The sequence below is a fragment of the Coregonus clupeaformis genome, chromosome 37, assembly GCF_020615455.1.
Source record: "Coregonus clupeaformis isolate EN_2021a chromosome 37, ASM2061545v1, whole genome shotgun sequence".
Classification (NCBI taxonomy): Eukaryota; Metazoa; Chordata; class Actinopteri; order Salmoniformes; family Salmonidae; genus Coregonus; species Coregonus clupeaformis.
Window position 1 is genome coordinate 20,123,889 of NC_059228.1, and position 21,032 is coordinate 20,144,920.

Below are 21,032 nucleotides of genomic sequence, written 5' to 3' on the forward strand. Positions count from 1 at the left end.
CATCTTCTTTAAAAAAAGCTGCATCCCACATCATCACATGGCCACCACTTAAAATTCCCAGTCACGTCCCCGGGCATCAGCAATAACCATAGTTTATTAAAATGATAATTTAAAAAACTAATGGCAGCACCTGCTAGATGTGATCAACTCGACAAAACACAGCCTGACACAGAAATAAAGGGACTAGAAATCACCTTGGCCACCACTTTGTCACCAACGACAACCTTCAGATTGTCAATCAAGCTTGTAGGGGAGAGCAATTTTTTACTTTCAGCATCACTCCATCAAGGGAAATATAGTATTATTTCTAACAAATACATCAACATATATTTCAGGATGCTGATTATCCCTGGAAATTATTTGAATTAATGTCAACATAACAGTTTTGAAAACATAGCTTGTCCAAAAAAGTGGTCTCTTGAGGTAAATTAAGCATAGGGACAGGGAAAGTCCTGTCCTGTAACAGTGGGTGATGATGCTTGTTGGTCAAAATTTAATTCATGAATGGAGGTGTGGTATATTGTATATCTTAAAGTGGAACTCCAGTTTCCTTTTCACCTCATGTAACACCTGATTTACTTTATTTTTTATTTTATTTTATTTTAGTCATTTAGCAGACGCTCTTATCCAGAGCGACTTAAAAGGAACATCTCAATAGGTGGTCCAGGTAAGTCATGACATAGCACAAGGGGGGGTGGGCCTTTCCTCTTGTGTTCTCTATTGCTCCTCTTTTGTTCCTCAAGCAAGGGGGGAGGCAGATGACATGCCCTACTCCTTGAAGTTTGCAGTTGTCTCTAAAAAACCACTATTTTGTATTGTTGTACCCTTTAGTGTGTGTACTTTACTGTATTTATACTTGGGATATCACTTTTCAACAGTAAAAGATCAAAAATCACTGGTGGATGTCTTCAAATGTATCTCTCTGTTCAATACCACTTACCCTTCCATTACTTGACCAGTTGTTTCGGACAGGGATGTTGTTTCGATGTGCCAATTCATAGGTAAGTTCTCTGCATTTGAGGCTACTAAGCTCATGAAACTAGTCCACAAGATTCTTGATATGTTTAGCAAGCTCAGACTCCATATCATCAGATAAGACCTTGTGTGCCTCTGCTACTCTATTATAGTCTCACAGGTACATGTTTGTTTAATTTTTCTGTCAATGTACCTCTTCAGTGTCATTCAGTCTATTTATTCATCCCTTGCTGTTGCTCCAATGGACTTCTTCCCTTCTCTCACTTCCTTGGCTGCTCTCTCAAGAACCTCAAGGGAGGCTAGACCCTTGCTTGTTTTTACATTTGTAGACACAGGCATGATGATGTCTACTCTGTAACAATAAAAATACACTATATTGAGTTCAAATGCATGACACATTGGAAAAATACTATATATATTATGCATAAAACAGGCAAAATGTAATCATCATTTGTAAGGGCCATTGGATCAACTTACCCCATGGCGATTGGCTCAACTTACCCCAAGGCAAACATTTTGAATATATTAGCCCACACAGTTACAAGGATGCACTTTCATGCTAAGTTTAGGACCTCATATTGTAGCTTATAGAGACCCCAACTGATGTATAAAACAATGTTAAAAATATCTACAGTTGAAGTCGGAAGTTTACATACACTTAGGTTGGAGTCATTAAAACTCGTTTTTCAACCACTCCACAAATTTCTTGTTAACAAACTATAGTTCTGGCAAGTCGGTTAGGACATCTACTTTGTGCATGACACAAGTAATTTTTCCAACAATTGTTTACAGACAGATTATTTCACTTATGATTCACTGTATCACAATTCCAGTGGGTCAGAAGTTTACATACACTAAGTTGACTGTGCCTTTAAACATCTTGGAAAATTCCAGAAAATGATGTCATGGCTTTAGAAGCTTCTGCTAGGCTAATTTATATCATTTGAGTGAATTGGAGGTGTACCTGTGGATGTATTTCAAGGCCTACCTTAAAACTCAGTGCCTCTTTGCTTGACATCATGGGAAAATCCAAATAAATCAGCCAAGACCTCAGAAAGAAAATTGTAGAACTCCACAAGTCTGGTTCATCCTTGGGAGCAATTTCCAAATGCCTGAAGGTACCACGTTCATCTGTACAAACAATAGTACTCAAGTATAAACACCATGGGACCACGCAGCCGTCATACCACTCAGGAAGGAGACGCGTTCTGTCGCCTAGAGATGAACGTATTCGGTGCGAAACGTGCAAATCAATCCCAGAACAACAGCAAAGGACCTTGTGAAGATGCTGGAGGAAACAGGTACAAAAGTATCTATATCCACAGTAAAACTAGTCCTATATCGACATAACCTGAAAGGCCGCTCAGCAAGGAAGAAGCCACTGCTCCAAAACCACCATAAAAAAGCCAGATTATGGTTTGCAACTGCACATGGGGACAAAGATCTTACTTTTTGGAGAAATGTCCTCTGGTCTGATGAAACAAAAATAGAACTGTTTAGCCATAATGACCATCGTTATGTTTGGAGGAATAAGGGGGTGGCTTGCAAGCCGAAGAACACCATCCCAACCGTGAAGCACAGGGGTGGCAGCATCATGCTGTGGGGGTGCTTTGCTGCAGGAGGGACTGGTGCACTTCACAAAATAGATGGCATCATGAGGAAGGAAAATTATGTGGATATATTGAAGCAACATCTCAAGACATCAGTCAGGAAGTTAAAGCTTGGTCTCAAATGGGTCTTCCAAATGGACAATGACTCCAAGCATACTTCCAAAGTTGGGGCAAAATGTCTTAAGGACAACAAAGTAAAGGTATTGGAGTGGCCATCACAAAGCCCTGACCTCAATCCTATAGAAAATGTGTGGCAGAACTGAAAAAGCGTGTGCGAGCAAGGAGGCCTACAAACCTGACTCAGTTACACCAGCTCTGTCAGGAGGAATGGGCCAAAATTCACCCAACTTATTGTGGGAAGCTTGTGGAAGGCTACCTGAAACATTTGACCCAAGTTCAACAATTTAAAGGCAATGCTACCAAATACTAATTGAGTGTATGTAAACTTCTGACCCACTGGGAATGTGATGAAAGAAATAAAAGCTGAAATAAATCATTCTCGCTACTATTATTCTGACATTTCACATTCTTAAAATAAAGTGGTGATCCTAACTGAACTAAGACAGGGAATCTTTACTAGGATTAAATGTCAGGAATTGTGAAAAACTGAGTTTAAATGTATTTGGCTAAGGTGTATGTAAACTTCCGACTTCAACTGTACCTTGGTTTGGATACAAGCATTATGAAACCTATAACACAATATACATAACCCCTGTAGCTCAGTTGGTAGAGCATGGCGCTTGCAACGCCAGGGTTGTGGGTTTGTTTCCCACGGGGGGGCAGTATGAAAAATGTATGCACTCACTAACTGTAAGTCTCTCTGGATAAGAGCATCTGCTAAATGACTAAAATATAAATAACACATTTTACTTTGTAAAAAAATCAGCTTTTTGGACCTAACTTGCTTACCACTTTTTTCATGTGGTTTCTTCCTTCACAGACACCATGAAATTATTACATCGTCCTAAATATTTGGTCACATCATACATTTTGTGTTTGGTTTCCTAGAAACAAGGGGTGGCTCAACTAACCCTTTGGCTCAACTTCAATAACATTACAATTAAGAATGGAGTGTGCGACTTTCATTTATTATTTGAAGTTCACTGTTTGTCTGCACACCAAGTCACTCATAGTAGTGTATGCAAGTTCTTCCTTATTCCTGCTTCTGGGGGTGGCCCCACTGCCACGGCAGAGGCATGCAAGTCATCTCTGCTCTATTTTGTCTGAGGGACAATGGAGCGACTGTGGAGAGGAGAAGAGCCACCCTGGAGAGGAGTCTGAAGACAGGACCCTAGGTTGAGACAGGGGCGTATGTGTGTGTGTTTGTCCTAATGATATATGTGCTGCACAGTGGTGTAGTGGTACCTGGAGAAGTGAGTATACTCTAATTTTGCCAACATTTTTCCAAACGGCCCGCCCAGCGAAGAAAGGCACCTGGTCTGAAAAATTCTATGAGAAACAGTGTCATACACTCTGAATGTCTTAAAATGATAAATCCCATATTGGTCTTTCACAGTCAGGCCAACCCAAGCTGTACTGTGCAGTAGGCTAATAGTAGGTCTATTATTGAAACAGATAAACTGAGTCTGAAATTCACAGGTTTCAGATTTGCCCTTTTTTTTTACCTTTTCGTTCTCAAAGTCACACTTTTTGTTAACAGAAAACAACACAATTGTATGTTCTAAGTCCATAACAATGCTTAAACCACATCAGGAGACCACTTTTGAGGTCTGGGAAAAATCTTAGATTATATTTTATTTTTGAGAGTAGTTACCCTTTAAGTCAAGTGTGCAGGCACCTAGCCCTATTGTTTGATTAGCAGTGTTTCTGTAGCACATGAGATGGAGTTTGCAAAAGAAATGGCCACTGGATTGACGCAAATAATCATGATATCATTCTGACAGGTAGGCATATGGTCCACCCACGCAGACAGTGTGGTAAAGAAGACGCAACAGAGCCTCTTCAACCTCAGGAGGCTGAAGAAATTTGGCTTGGCACCTAAAACCCTCACAAACTTTTACAGATCCACAATTGAGAGCATCCTGTCGGGCTGTATCATCGCTTGGTACGGCAACTGCACCGCCCGCAACCGCAGGGCTCTCCAGAGGGTGGTGCAGTCTGCCGAACGCATCACCGGGGGCAAACTACCCGCCCTCCAAGACACCTACAGCACCCAATGTCACAGGAAGGCCAAAAAGATCATCAAAGACATCAACCACCCGAGCCACTGCCTGGTCACCCCGCTATCATCCAGAAGGCGAGGTCAGTACAGGTGCATCAAAGCTGGGACCGAGAGAATGAAAAACAGCTTCTATCCCAAGGCCATCAGACTGTTAAATAGCCATCAATAGCACATTAGAGGCTGCTGCTGCCTATTGAAATCACTGGCCACTTTAAGAAATGGAACACTAGTCACTTTAATAATGTTTACATATCTTGCACTACTCATCTCATATGTATATACTGTATTCTATTCTATAATATTATACTGTATCTTAGTCCATGCCGCTCTGTCATTGCTTGTCCATATATGTATATATTCTTATATTCCATTCCTTACTAGATTTGTGTGTATTGGGTATATGTTGTGAAATTGTTAGATATTACTTGTTAGATATTACTGCACTGTCGGAGCTAGAAGCACAAGCATTTCGCTACACCTGCAATAACATCTGCTAAATACATGTATGTGACAAATAAAATTGGATTTGATTTGATTCTGACAGGTTGGCATGGGCTACTTTGTAACTAGTTAACATTTAATAGAGAAGGTTTTGGGGAAAGCCTTTCCATCTACCAGAAGAGGGTTAGGCCTATCATTAGCATTGCTATATCTTTCCTGTTCCTTCATTGTTTGAAAGCTGGACGTTTTACTTCATATTATGAGGCATGTCTAACCCTGCATCAAAGCAGCCTATTGACAAAATCCCACCATAGAAATGTGGAGGCAATTATTTTTTATAAAGGTTTTCTTTACACTTTATTTCATTGTCTAGCTGCCAAAGTGTCTCAGTGGTCCCGAGTGGCTCAGCGGTCAAAGGCACTGCATCACAGTGTTAGATGCGTCCCTGGTTCGATTCCAGGCTGTATTACAATCCGGCCGTGATTGGGAGTCCCATAGGGCGGCGCACAATTGGCCCAGCGTTGTCCGGGGTAGGCAGTCATTGTAAATAAGAATTTGTTCTTAACTGACTTGCCTAGTTAAATAAAGGATACATAAAAAAAGGCATTATCCTAATCATATTAGCAACCCATGATAGTTGTTGAGTGTTTAAATCCCACCTCCATCTCACGCCATGAAACCATGTGCGGTGCGCATTTTAGAATGGTGTTTTCCCACAAATTGCATTTAGGAACATGCACGCATAGGCCTACTGCCGTGTGTCCATTGCTGCTCCTAACATGTGAATAAATAATAGTTTATCAACATTTTAAGCTAAACATTCAGATCTGTTCCATCAGCCCTACACTCTTAGAAAAAAGGGTTCCAGAAGGGTTTTTCGCCTGTCCCCAGAGGAGCACCCTTTTTGGTTCCAGGTAGAACCCTTTTTGGTTCCATGTAGAACCCTCTGTGGAAAAGGTTTCTACCTGGAACCAAAAAGGGTTCTTCAAAGGGTTCTCCTATGGGGACAGCCGAATAACCCTTTTAGGTTCGTAGATAGTAGCTTTTTTCTAAGAGTGTATTAATTGATACGGCATGTATCTCCATTACACTACTTTGATACGTATCAGTGGGGATTAAGAAGTGAGTATGCGGCATATACCTGCAAATAACCCTCCACTACACCACTGGTGCTGCAGATGTAAATGAAGGGCTTAGAGAGGTTGGAGGCATGCTGGGCTGCGCTTTCGAAGGAAGATCATCACGTTTTGCAGATGATTATAGAGTAGGTCTGAGGAACAAACGGTTATATCTCTAGTGTGAGTTGATTAGGATTGGAATTGAGTTGTACTACTCTGAGGTGCATAATCAGTATGTTACTGAGAGACAGGTAGAGAGTTATGGAGGAAGTTTTAGTCACAGAAAGACACAGAGACAGGGAAGAGCATCAATCCCCTGTAGGAAAAGTCTGGTTCAGGCGGGACGAATCACACCATGACTGTCAGCCCATCCTCTTTCTATTCACAAACCCACCTTCGAATTGGTCATCATCACCCACATTTCACGGAGACCACACATGGACGCACACACACGTGCACAGTGAGACTTTTAGGCAGGACTCTGTGGCTCTGGTTGGTATAATCAGTCCAAGTTGTTTTGTTTTGTTTGCGTTGCTAACCTGATCAAAATAGGACACTTAAACAGCTTAGCTGGACTTCTATCCCTGTCACAACACAAACAACGATTAGTCTCTTTCATTGAATTGTTTGTAACTGAGTCTAATGTGAAAATAGTGTGGGACCCAAAATAGTGCCAGGAGGTACCCCCTGCTATCACAATGGGATGTGTGTTGTCTGTGGACTGTGGCCACTGGCTACCACATAACACAATGCCTTACACACATAGCAATTCTGGACCAGACAGACAGTATTTAAATTGATTACCACACAGAGTTATCTCATGAAGATAATCTCAATCCAACCATGGGATAAGAAAGTGACGATAGAACCACAGATAAATAAGATTGTACTTTTAGATTTTTGGGGGGAACTATTTCTAAACATCCACTTATTACTGTAGTCACTATACTGCTTTATTTCACGGAGAGCATGCAATCAATTGTGAAAATGTGGATATTCAATGTGTCACAAGAGGAGACATGTCAGTATCACCTCAGAAATGGATCACAACAGGTTTCCACAATATATTTTCAATTAACCCTTTCATTATGTCTATTCTAAGTTCTCACAGAGGTGACCCTACGCATCACTTCTTACAAAGACATGAAAATAATCTGTTGATTATCAGGGTTGGCAATTTTTAAGAACTGCATTTCCTGTGTTATGTTGACATAGTTTTGGTTAAGAAAAATAAACTATGGCTCGAGAGATGATTTATTTTCTGGCAACTAAAATGTAGCTGTGATTGCAACAATTTCAAGGGATAAACTAGGTGGAAAATACATGAGGTTCTCATGATTATCCTAGTCATGCTGATTACCATTGATTTGTTATCATCAAGTGTAGACACTACAGAACAAAGATCTTGTCAATACTATTGCGATTTTGAATATAGTATTACCGTATTTCCCCAGCTACTGGAATAGCACTTGACAATATAAATCCATATAGTCCTCCTAATTAACGGCTTGTAAAAAAATAACCATGTATGCTGTGTTGATTTATTAAATGAGTCAAACAACTGTTCAATGGTTATATAGTACGGTATGTTTATTCACAGGTAGAAGTTTGTATGCTGTGTTAAAGTTCAAAATATAAATCTGATCTAAGTCTAGTGATTACAAATGAACAATTTAAAATATTGTCTGTAGAAAACAAGATTAGTTTCATAATAAAATAAACACACAAAAATCTCTGTCTGTAGAAAATAAGATTAGTTTCATAACAAAATAAACACACAAAAATCTCTGTCTGTAGAAAATAAGATTAGTTTCATAATAAAATAAAAATATCTGCAGCCTATTTTTAGGCTCTATATCGCGTTATACAAAACCATTTTTGTTTACCTAGCAAAGAAGTAAGCCCGGATGCAGAAGTGAGTTCATCAGCTTTGTCATTTTTTTAACCTTAGAAAAACCTTACAGAGACTTCAACCTTCAAAAAACCTTACAAAGAAAGAGCAGACAGAATGCCATCCCTCGGCACAGTAATTCTCCACTTGCTCCATGTCGTTCACCTCCCTATCCCCATCCCTCTCCTCTAACAACGGGATCCTATCCTCCTTCTTCTCCTCCTTCTCTACCATTTCAGGAACCAGGGGCACTGGATCCTTCTTTCCTCCGCCTTTGCCCTTCTCTTTGAGCTTCATGTGGGACTCCATGGGGGCCTTGCAGGTGCGGGTCTTCAGCACCTTCTCCCCGTCGCACGCATTCCTCCTCTTCTTCAGCTTGCCCACCATTTGTTTCCAATGCCTGACCTGTGCTTTCCTGTCACTGTAGGCTTGGCACAGGTCTGGCTGTCCAGCGTAGCGGCACCAGTAGGTCTGCTCACCAGAGCTACAGCTGACCAGCAAGTTCACCACGCCCTCCCCAGACGTATCCCAGGTACAGTTGTGGCCAACCTTTGTGCTGAACCCTCCTGAGCTGGGGACAGAGTTCTTGGGCTTCTTGCCTGCCGCTGGTGGTGGTGGGGGCTGCGACGTCTTGTCGTCGGAACTCTGGCGTTTGGCCTCAGTGCTGGGCAGGACAGGGAGGCACAGGAGGAAGAACAGGAGCCCCAGTAACCTCATGGCTGGGGGTGACTACAGATACTTGAAGGGTTCTTTATTCAAATGCAGCCAAGCATCAGTAGGACGCCCGAATGTAATGAAAACCTGACGCGCCGCGATCAAAATAGCTGCAGGGAGTGAAAAAGGAGAGGCAAAACAGAGTGAAACATGAGTGAATTAAAAACACCTTACATAGTTACTTAACCCATTCTCTTTCTTTTCATAAAAACACATGAGAAGTTTCACTACATTTTGTTATGTTCCCTGTTTAGAATACCCCAAAAAGCTGCACAAAAATGAGTTAAAAAAAACAATTAATAACAGATGTTATGTTTACCAATTGTACAGCACATTTACAACATGTATGATGTTTGTTTTCAGTGCACCAGTTAAATGAATGATATTACAATTTGTTCCTTTTTTCACATCGCATTAAATCAATAAGGGAGGAAAGCTTCAGCTCTAAGCTATAGATAGTTGTGGGTACACTGCAACATAGAGCTCTTACCAAGGGAATCCTCTCCGGAGCGAGACAAGAAAAGGGAGAGGTGGAAGTAGTGCCGCCGCAGCTATTTTAGAGGGGGTAGCCCAAACCTGCAGCGCTACCTGGTACATGGGACTAATCCGTATAAAAATCACCTCTACAAACATTTTTGGATATGAATCAGCTCATGCTTTTTACACAGGAATAATCGGAAAATCCTTACTCTGAGTGTATCCTGCCCCGCAAAAGAAACCATATTGGAGTGATCCAATATACTGCTACATAGCAAAGACATGCACCACAACAAACACCCCCAAGTCGGCTCAGAATGTCCTCACTTACAGGTAACATGAACAAGATATGCATACACAGCAAGCATACAGTACACCTGGTTGCAAAAAACCAAAATGTACTAATCAAATTATTTCCAGTTTCAACATTTGGTATTTGGTATCTAAAGGTTGCACTTACCATGTGGAGACCCTAGTGTTTGCTGCTATTGAGAATGCGGGGCCCGGGACGCTTGCATAAAAAGGGCTTATAGAAGGATGAAGGAGAATGGGGAGGGGTGGCGAGGGGAGTGTTCAGGGCATAAATGGGTCTACCCAGACCTCCCTTAAGCAGGCCCCCTCCAACTGTAACAATCCCCCTCGCGACCCCCTGCCTAAAGACTCTATTATCTGTGTGTGGGGCTGAGGTGGGAGGTGGGGTTTGGGTCATGGCGTGTTGCCTCACACACACCAATACCCAACACACCCCCTCTTCACAGCTAAGAAGACAATATACACACTTGCCAACGTTTCCTCGCAACACACAGACTTCTTAAGCAGCCCTCACATTGAGTGACAGTGCAGTGAACAATTTGTTAAAGAGAGAATGTAGAGAATTCATTTGTTTGATTATGTTAAACATATTGTATTTTCAAGAGCATCGAAGACCATGGTGACTGCACCGTGATAATGGCATTTTATTTTTTACAATAATTCAGTATACTTGAATATATACAGTATGTCGGCAGAGCCCACTCTGCCAGCATACTGTATATATGATTTTATTCCAGGACTTTATTCCAGGTCTTTTAACAAGAGGATATTCTCTGTTCATCAGTGTGCATCCAGATTAACCTGGTGAGAAAAAGTCACTTGTGGGGACTTGGCAAATGAATGGCCAAAAGCTTAAAAGCTCACACTAAATGATAATGTGTTCCACTCCACTGCCAGAGGCTGAGTCCATGCCAACCTAGGCCCTCGGTGGTACTCTCTGTATACTTTGTGCTCCCCTCTGTGCTGGCACAGAATGAGAGGGTGAGTTATTTTGTGTATGTCTCCGTGCATGCGTGGACACTAGCATGTATGGTACATGATAATGTGTGTGTGTGCCCCATACAGTGTCTAAGTCCAATTGTTTTTCTAGGGGGCCAAATGTACACAACAACAACTTGTTTATACGTCCCTGTGCCCTTCCTTCCCCTCAGCCTTCTCATAAATCATTTTACACATTCTAATTCATCATTCATATGTAACATAGGCTATTGACTTTCCCCAAGACTCTTTTCCTGTATGTGTCAACAACCAATAGTCAGTCTTTTATCGAGGGATAGTGGGGGATAGGGGATAGCAGTATGAGAAGGCAGCTGACGACAGAGCAACACTCACCCCCTCTAGTGGTGTGTTTATTCCTGAAAGGTGAATGGGATTCAGTGTCTCAATATTCCCAATCAAGACACCATATTGAATGGGGGAAAACAGCCACCGCTCGTTGACACACAGCAGATGGTCCCTATAACAGGAAGACAGCTAGGCCTACATGTGTCGGTTTGAGGAGTGAAATTGCAGACGGCATTACTGCATTCTCACGGTCACACGTCGGCAGAATTCTTAGAAAATCTATGTATGAACAGGGTTTTAAGTTGGCCTACAAGTTACGTCTCTCTAGAAATGTGATTCTATTTGCTTTTTTCTGTCCTTCCTTCAAGCGTAATCTTTCCCTTCACTCTGCTGATGACACTGAGAGAGTCCTTGAAGAGGCGGGAGGTTTGAGAAGACCAATCTCCATTAAATTGTTGTCGAGAGATGTTCGCAATCAATGTGCTGCTAGCTGACTGCCTTTAAGATACCATTGACTGTGATTAGACACTGATTGAGGTGCCGAGCGGTCCCTCTGTCGTCACCCCTCGGACCATAATGACAGAGGGAATCTAATTGTGAAGCAGAGGAGAAGCACCGTGCTCTGCAGCAAAGTTACCATAGTGTATGTAAATACAATGAAGATTGCCCTCAGCACAAATTTCCATGGCGACACCTAGTAATCAGTGCTTCATTGAATTGCATAAGGAAGAACACAGACATTCTGACTGATGGCCTGGCGTTGCTATCCTGTCACGCGTCTAGACAAAAGTGGTATGGTATGGTGCCACTGTCAATCCATTCTAAGCTCATAACATGAGACACTTCACTTTGTTATTTTTGAGCTGTGTGTGTGTGTCAAGGGCGAATAAAAAATAAACGCATTTCCTGCAATTCTACACAGTTTGACATTACTTATTATACCTCTATGGAGGGGTATTTGGAAGAAACTGTATAAGTGGAAGGATAAGTGGAAGACCCCCAGCTAACATTTTGCATGGGGCAGAGAGAAACATTTGCAGTTTTCTAATGCTGTTCTACACATTTTGTCATGAGTCTGAGAGAAAATGTTGCAGTTCTAAAGCCAATTTCCTGCAATTCTACACATTTTGCCATTGGGCAGAGAGAAACATTTGCTGTTTTTTATAGCTCATCTCATGCTATTTTTCACATTTTGCCATGAGGATGAGAGAACATTTTGCAGTTTTAAAGTGCTGATCCCATGTTTCATGAGCTGAAATAAAAGATCCCAGAAATGTTCCATACGCACAAAATGCTTATTTCTTTCAGATTTTGTGCACAAATTTGTTTACATCCCAGTTAGTGAGAATTGTATCCTTTGTCAAGATAATCCATTCACCTGACAGGTGTGGCATATCAAGAAACTGATTAAACAGCATGATCCTTACACAGGTGCACCTTGTGCTGGGAACAAAAGACCACTCTAAAATGTGCAGTTTTGTCACAACACAATGTCACAGATGGGGCGGAGGATTATTTCTGTCTGTAATAAAGCCCTTTTGTGGGGAAAAACTCATTCTGATTGGCTGGGCCTGGCTCCCAAGTGGGTGGGCCTATGCCCTCCCAAGCCCATCCCTGGCTGAGCCCCTGCCCAGTCATGTGAAATCCATAGATTAGGGCCTAATACATTTATTTCATTTGGCTGATTTCCTTATATGAACTGTAACTCAGCAAAATCTTTGAAATTGTTACATATATATATATATATATATATATAAATTATATTTCAGTATAATTTCGTGCTACTCTACACATTTTGCCACTAGGCTGAGAGAAAATGTTGCAGTTTTAAAGTACCTGTCCAGTGAAAATCTCAATTTTAAAAGGTAATATTCTGTTAACTCATACCCAAATAATGTTCTTGACTCATCCTATACTCGTATTTGTGGCCAAAGCATAAATTGGAGAAAAAAAAGAAAACTTAAAAAAAACCACCTCAAACTTCTCAAATAGACCGTTTCACAAATGCTTGCTATTTCCTCATAGAGGATGATGTCATCCTCCTGAAGAGGATGAGCTGGCCAAACAGCAGTGTACTTGCATTAATATTTTTAATGACCGGTATGCATTCCAACACAGAAAAGCTGCTTTTTAACATACTTAATAAAAACGTGGGAAGGAAAACTATTTCACTCATGTTCTAATTAATTATAGGTCATATTTCATAGAAATCTGGAAACACTGGACAGTTGCTTTAAAGATCAACTTTCGGCAAAAACGCTAAAAGAACGTCTTTAAACTGTATAACTGATCAATGCGCCATCATACAGGTCATTTAACGCAACAAAAAAAAATGCTGAATAAGATATTTGGCTACAGAAGTGACATTTCTTACCGATCTCTACAGCTTCCGTCCAAAAACAAGTCCAGTCAAATGACTTCAACACATACTGGAGGAGTTGCTGGCTAGCTACAAGTGGCTAGCTTAGCTAATGAACTAGCTACGTCGGTCGCGGCGCGCATGACCAGAAAGACATCGATGAACCACCAAAAGCACACCCCATTTCTGTTAGAATTTTTTTAAAGAGGGGGGTTCTGAAAACGGGATCTGTGTTCATTTTCAGGTTCAAAGGGGGGGTTCTGAAAGCGGGATCTGTGTTCATTTCAGGTTCGATGTATCATTGGGGTTTTATGATTGGAGTTCCTGAGTGCAAATAGAAGCATTGAACTTCGATGTATCATTGGGGTTTTATGATTGGCGTTCCTGAGTGCAAATAGAAGCATTGAACTTGGCATAATCACAGGATTTTGTCGAGTTAAGCTTGGGGTGAAATGTTACTAAATTAATGAAGTGTCTTTACTTTATTTAGGGATTGTTATTTATCTGATGAATATAAAACAGACTTGTTTTCCCGGACCCAGATTATGTATTATTACAGGACTACTAAAGGACAAAGAGATTCTCCATTGAGCATCCTCTTTAGTTCAGAGCCATATGAAGGATATTATTATACATATGTTCGTGTACCTCCAAGATATGATATGTAGCCTACTAATGGTCTGGGCACGGTTTCCCCAAATCATCTTAAAGTTAAGTTCATCATTGAAACCTTCATAGGAGCATGGTTAAATGTCTGAGCTGTCTCCCATAACCACTGTTACAAAAGTTGCACTTGAAAACGCTTGTTATTTACAGACTGCCTCAGACCACTCGTAGAACAGCAAGTGCGTCATTAGATGCTTTTTTGCCCTCCCGCGTCATTTTACTCACAGTAGATCTCACTAAATATAGAATCAAATGGTTTATTTGTCTCTTTGTGACCACTGATAACCTCAGAACAAAGTTGACTACAAATACAAAGTTGCCAATTCCTTTGCAATTGTTACAAACAAGCGAAGTATAAAAATATGCTTGAAATGAAACCCTAGATGACTGCATTAAAATATACAGTAGGATAATAGGCTTTATAGGCCTATTTCAATAATATTGAAATCAATTTAATGTTCAATCAATGTAGTTATATTTTGCTAATTGTTGGAGCTGATCCATCGTCAGTATTGTGAAACAATTATAATGTTAAAGTAAGACTTGAATGGTGAAGAGCAGCGCTGCTTTCCTTTCGATCCTATCAGTATCAACACACGCTTCAATGGCGCACTTAAATAACGTTCTCTCTGCGTGGTATTTTGGGAAACACATGTTTCATCTTCGGCCGTTGTAAGAACGATGCATCATTAAAACACTCGTAAGCCTAAATTCAATCGGTATCGGGAAACCGGGCCCTGGCTACATAAGACAGAAACGAAAGTAGGAATTTTAGTCGGGGAGGATGAGTGGCCTAGCGGTTAAGAGCATTAGGTCAGTAACTGAAAAGGCCGCTGGTTCAAATCCCCGAGCTGGCAAGGCGGATAAAACTGCTGTTCTGTCCTTGAGCAAGGCAGATAACCCCCAACAACTGATACCCGGGCACCAATGACGTCGATTAAGGCTGCTGATATAATCAACCACACCCACTATCTCTTGTACCTGAGAAACAATTTGTCATCATGATGGAAACAGAACGAGGCAGGCCATAATTAGTGACTAACAGCCTCTGCAGGAGGTCAAATAAACATGACTGAAGTCAAAGATTGTGGATTATAAAGATTACTCTAAATGTTTTTTTTACCATTGAAAACAATGGTGACAATTCCAGTCTACTTAACAGGTGGCTCTACCATAGGCACCAATGCTATAGCTAATTCCCATTGGATTCCATAAAAATTGGGGTGAGTATGGCCTAGCTACCGGAAGTGTTGTCGAATCCAATGGGTCGCTTTAGCATTAGCTAGCCTAGCATGCGGACGAAAAAGTCAGGTTAATAGAAAACTAGTAGTATTTCAATCTTCTGGATTCATCATTAATCATTTTGGGATAATTAGGAGTACAGCGCCATCTCCCATCCCTGGATTGAGGTACGTTTTCTGAGCCATGTCTCGCCCCGGCTCCGCGGTGTCCACATTCTGGCATAGCACCGTTCCAACTAGAGAGAAGTAATGATTGTCTAGTCGGGTTCTTTTGGCTAGGAAAGGGGTTAATGCCCCTCCCCATTCTGACACAGACTGGAATGCACCAACAATTGGTTACAACAATAACTTCATTTTAAAAGTTTGCACATCTAAAGTATAGTATCTATGGTATTTTACAGAACTAAATTATCTGATGAGGCAACGTGTGCAAGTCTCTCCTCGGGCTGAAATAATGTCACCCAGTATTAGCTGTTTTTGGTCTCAATAGGGACCCTCTCACACATGGCAATTTCTGGATTCAGTCATAAGAAAGCCATAATAATCTGTAATTGGACTATGTTGAATCCTTACTCTCCCTCAGGTATGAGTAAGCATGTGTGTGCATGCGTGTCTAAAACATTTTCCACCTTGAAAACGGAAATTAAATAATTATTTCATACAGACAGTCAATAGTCTTGTTGATTACAAGATAAAATAATACTTCTGGACAAGAGTAATCTTAATTGTATTTTAGTCATCTCCCATACAGCCAAACTGAAAATAACATTGTGGCTGTGCACCATTGTGATGGACTGTCTAAAACTGTAAGTCGCTCTGGATAAGAGCGTCTGCTATATGACTAAAATGTAAAAAATGTAAATTGACACAACCTCATTCAGAGACATGATAAATTCTTTGCATTCATGACTGGCCTGAGATGTTTCACCAAATAAATGTAACATTGTTCAAAAGCACAGACACTTTCAGAATGTAACTCTACAGCTGATGAACCTTTGCAGCACATAGCACTTTAGTTTCTATCCTCAGGCAGAATTTCAGCTCATTGATCTGTGTGTCGTTTCGGGGTGGGGTGGTGGGGGGTCACCTTTTCTGATGCAGGCAGACATCCTGTGCTATAGTATAGTAAACCTTAGACAGGTACCATGTGAGCTGTGTCTTAAAGGTCAGTGTTCTTGTGAAAAGATAGAAATATCACATATTTACAGTCAATGAAGAAAAGGGAGTGAGAGTAACCGTTAAAATCATACAAAGGACTGGTTAATTTTAGATTTGTGAAATATTCAGGTTTATTATAACAAACATACATTGGATCTGGATTATTTTGCAAATGTTTTTACAAATTATGTGTGTGTAGGGATTCGTTAGACACAAAGGGGCAAAGAGAGAAGTGTGTATAATAATAATAATAATAATAATAATAATAATACTTTGGTGGTTGCTTATATTTGTCCTGTTTCACACGTACAAGTGTGTGTTATATGCATGTGTGAAATGGAAATGTGTTTTTTGCATATCCCAACTCTCCCTGAGACACATTCGGAGAGTGGGATCACGGCCAGGGTTAGCCATTATCAACAGCGACCCTGGAGCAATTTGGGTTAAGTGTCTTGCTCAAGGGCACATCGACAGCTTTTTCAACTTGTCGGCTCGGGATTCAAACTAGCAACCTTTCAGTTTTGTATTTATTATGGATCCCCATTAGCTGCTGCCAAGGCAGCAGCTACTCTTCCTGGGGTCCAGCAAAATTTAAGGCAGTTATCCAATTTTAAACATTACAATACATTCACAGATTTCACAACACGCTGTGTGCCCTCAGGCCCCTACTCCACCACTACCACATATCTACAATACGAAATCCATGTGTACGTGTGTGTATAGTGCGTATGTTATTATGTGTGTGTGTGCATGTGTCATGCCTATGTTTGTGTTGCTTCACAGTCCCCGCTGTTCCATAAGATGTATTTTTATCTGTTTTTTAAATCTAATTTTACGGCTTGCATCAGTTAACTGATGTGGAATAGAGTTCCATGTAGTCATGGCTCTATGTAGTACTGTGCACCTCCCATAGTCTGTTCTTGACTTGGGGACTGTGAAGAGACCTCTTGTGGGATGTCTTGTGGGGTATGCATGGGTGTCCGAGCTGTGCGCCAGTAGTTCAAACAGACAGCTCGGTGCATTCAACATGTCAATACCTCTCATTAATACAAGTAGTGATGAAGTCAATCTCTCCTCCTCTTCGAGCCAGGAGAGATTGACATGCATATTATTGTTAGCTCTCTGTGTACATCCAAGGGCCAGCCGTGCTGCCCTGTTCTGAGCCAATTGCAATTTTCCTAAGTCCCTTTTTGTGGCACCTGACCACACAACTGAACAGTAGTCCAGGTGCGACAAAACTAGGGCCTGTAGGACCTGCCTTGTTGATAGTGCTGTTAAGAAGGTAGAGCAGTGCTTTATTATGGACAGACTTCTCCCCATCTTAGCTACTGTTGTATCAATATGTTTTGACCATGACAGTTTACAATCCAGGGTTACTCCAAGCAGTTTAGTCAACTCAACTTGCTAAATTTCCACATTATTTATTACAGGATTTAGTTGAGGTTTAGGGTTTAGTGAATGATTTGTCCCAAATACAATGCTTTTAGTTGTAGAAATATTTAGGGCTAACTTATTCCTTGCCACCCACTCTGAAACTAACTGCCGCTCTTTGTTAAGTGTTGCAGTCATTTCAGTCGCTGTAGTAGCTGACGTGTATAGTGTTGAGTCATCCACATACATAGACACACTGGCATTACTCAAAGCCAGTGGCATGTCGTTAGTAAAGATTGAAAAATATAAGGAGCCTAGACAGCTGCTCTGGGGAATTCATGATTCTACCTGGATTATGTTGGAGAGGCTTCCATTAAAGAACACCCTATGTGTTCTGTTAGACAGGTAACTCTTTATCCACAATATAGCAGGGGGTGTAAATCCATAACACATACGTTTGTCCAGCAGCAGACTATGATCGATAATGTCAAAAGCCGTACTGAAGTCTACCAAAACAGCCCCCACAATCTTTTTATCATCAATTTCTCTCAGCCAATCATCAGTCATTTGTGTAAGTGCTGTGCTTGTTGAATGTCCTTCCCTATAAGCGTGCTGAAAGTCTGTTGTCAATTTGTTTACTGCAAAATAGCATTGTATCTGGTCAAACACCATTTTTTCCAAAAGTTTACTAAGGGTTAGTAACAGGCTGATTGGTCGGCTATTTGAGCCAGTAAAGGGGGCTTTACTATTCTTAGGTAGCGGAATGACTTTTGCTTCCCTCCAGGCCTGGGGGCACACACTTTCTAGTAGGCTTAAATTGAAAATATGGCAAATAGAGGTGGCAATATCGTCCGCTATTACACTCAGTAATTTTCCATCCAAGTTGTCAGACCCCAGTGGCTTGTCATTGTTGAGAGACAAAAAAATGTTCACCTCTTCGACACTCACTTTACGGAATTCAAAATTACAATGCTTGTCTTTCATAATTTAGTCAGATACAGTGGCTTGCAAAAGTATTCACCCCCCCTTGGCATTTTTCCTATTTTGTTGCCTTACAACCTGGAATTAAAATGGATTTTGGGGGGGTTTGTATCATTTGATTTACACAACATGCCTACCACTTTGAAGATGCAAAATATTTTTGTGTGTGAAACAAACAAGAAATAAGACCCAAAAAAATGAACTTGAGTGTGCATAACTATTCATCCCCCCAAAGTCAATACTTTGTAGAGCCACCTTTTGCAGCAATTACAGCTGCAAGTCTCTTGGGGTATGTCTCTATAAGCTTGGCACATCTAGCCACTGGGATTTTTGCCCATTCTTCAAGGCAAAACTGCTCCAGCTCCTTCAAGTTGGATGGGTTCCGCTGGTGTACAGCAATCTTTAAGTCATACCACAGATTCTCAATTGGATTGAGGTCTGGGCTTTGACTAGGCCATTCCAAGACATTTTAATGTTTCCCCTTAAACCACTCGAGTGTTGCTTTAGCAGTATGTCATGCTGGAAGGTGAACCTCCATCCCAGTATCAAATCTCTGGAAGACTGAAACAGGTTTCCCTCAAGAATTTCCCTGTATTTAGCGCCATCCATCATTCTTTCAATTCTGACCAGTTTCCCAGTCCCTGCCGGTGCAAAACATCCCCACAGCATGATGCTGCCACCACCATGCTTCACTGGGAAACTGTGGGGAGGGTGTTCTCGGGGTGATGATAGGTGTTGGGTTTGCACCAGACATAGCGTTTTCCTTGATAGCCAAAAAGCTCAATTTTAGTCTCATCTGACCAGAGTACCTTCTTCCATATGTTTGGGGAGTCTCTCACATGGCTTTTGGCGAACACGAAAGGTGTTTGCTTATTTTTTTCTTTAAGCAATGGCTTTTTTATGGCCACTCTTCTGTAAAGCCCAGCTCTGTGGAGTATACAGCTTAAAGTGGTCCTATGGACAGATACTCCAATCTCCGCTGTGGCGCTTTGCAGCTCCTTCAGGGTTATCTTTGGTCTCTTTGTTGCCTCTCTGATTAATACCCTCCTTGCCTGGTCCGTGGGTTTTGGTGGGCGGCCCTCTCTTGTCAGGTTTGTTGTGGTGCCATATTCTTTCCATTTTTAAATAATGGATTTAATGGAGCTCCGTGGGATGTTCAAAGTTTTTGATATTATTTTATAACCCAACCCTGATCTGTACTTCTCCACAACATTGTCCCTGACCTGTTTGGAGAGCTCCATGGTCTTCATGGTGCCGCTTGCTTGGTGGTGCACCTTGCTTAGTGGTGTTGCAGACTCTGGGGCCTTTCAGAACAGGTGTATATATACTGAGATCATGTGACACTTAGATTGCACACAGGTGGACTTTATTTAACTAATTATGTGACTTCTGAAGGTAAATGGTTGCACCAGATCTTATTTAGGGGCTTCATAGCAAAGGGGGTGAATACATATGCACACACCACTTTTCCGTTATTTATTTTGTATACTTTTTGAAACAAGTTATTTTTTTCATTTCAATTCACCAATTTGGACTATTTTGTGTATGTCCATTACATGAAATCCAAATAAAAATCCATTTAAATTACAGGTTGTAATGCAACAAAATAGGAAAAACACCAAGGGGGATGAATACTTTTGCAAGGCACTGTATACTTGGATATGTAGTGTCAGCAATTGTTGCTGGCATGTCATGCCTAAGTTTGCTAAAGTAGTTGGCAATATCATTTACATTTACACTATCAGTCGGTTTTGTGATGAATGAGCCATCTGATTCAATGAAAGATGGAGCTGAGTTTGCTTTTTTCCCCAAAATTTGATTTAAGGTGCTCCAAAGCTTTTTACTATCATTCTTTATGTCATTTATCTTTGTTTCATAGTGTAGTTTTTTCTTATTTTTCTTCAGTTTAGTCACATGATTTCTCAATTTGCAATACGTTTGCCAATCGGTTGTGCAGCCAGACTTATTTGCCATTCCTTTTGCCTCATCCCCCTCAACCATAAAATTTTTCAATTCCTCATCAATCCACAGTTACTGGCCCAATGATCTAACCACTATGCCTGTGTGTTTGGGGGTGTATATGCTCAAGTATACATGTTTGATCTATTTAAAATGTCAATATAACTAATTTACTTATATGCAGAAGCTGGTTCTCTTTTGCCTAAGTTCATTTCCCACATGCTCTTCCTAAAGATATAAATATCAATGTTAATTCAAAACCAAAAAAAAGTATGATTTAAAATGTAATATTT

General features: G+C 40.9%; 1 protein-coding gene across 2 annotated transcripts; it reads right to left on the bottom strand.

Moving 5' to 3' along the window:
- Positions 1-7,900: 7,900 nt before the first annotated feature.
- Positions 7,901-13,464, bottom strand: fgfbp3 (fibroblast growth factor binding protein 3). 2 transcript variants are annotated; one of them, XM_041866463.1, is made up of 2 exons: positions 13,379-13,464; positions 7,901-9,041 (listed from the first exon to the last, which is right to left on the bottom strand). In XM_041866463.1, exon 2 carries the CDS (start codon positions 8,932-8,934, stop codon positions 8,296-8,298), a length of 639 nt encoding a protein of 212 aa, XP_041722397.1. In that variant the 5' UTR covers positions 8,935-9,041; positions 13,379-13,464; the 3' UTR covers positions 7,901-8,295. The 2 variants fall into 2 exon arrangements, with proteins under 2 accessions (XP_041722397.1, XP_041722396.1); XM_041866462.1 differs by lacking the exon at positions 13,379-13,464 and adding an exon at positions 9,869-9,970.
- Between the last annotated feature and the right edge of the window lie 7,568 nt (positions 13,465-21,032).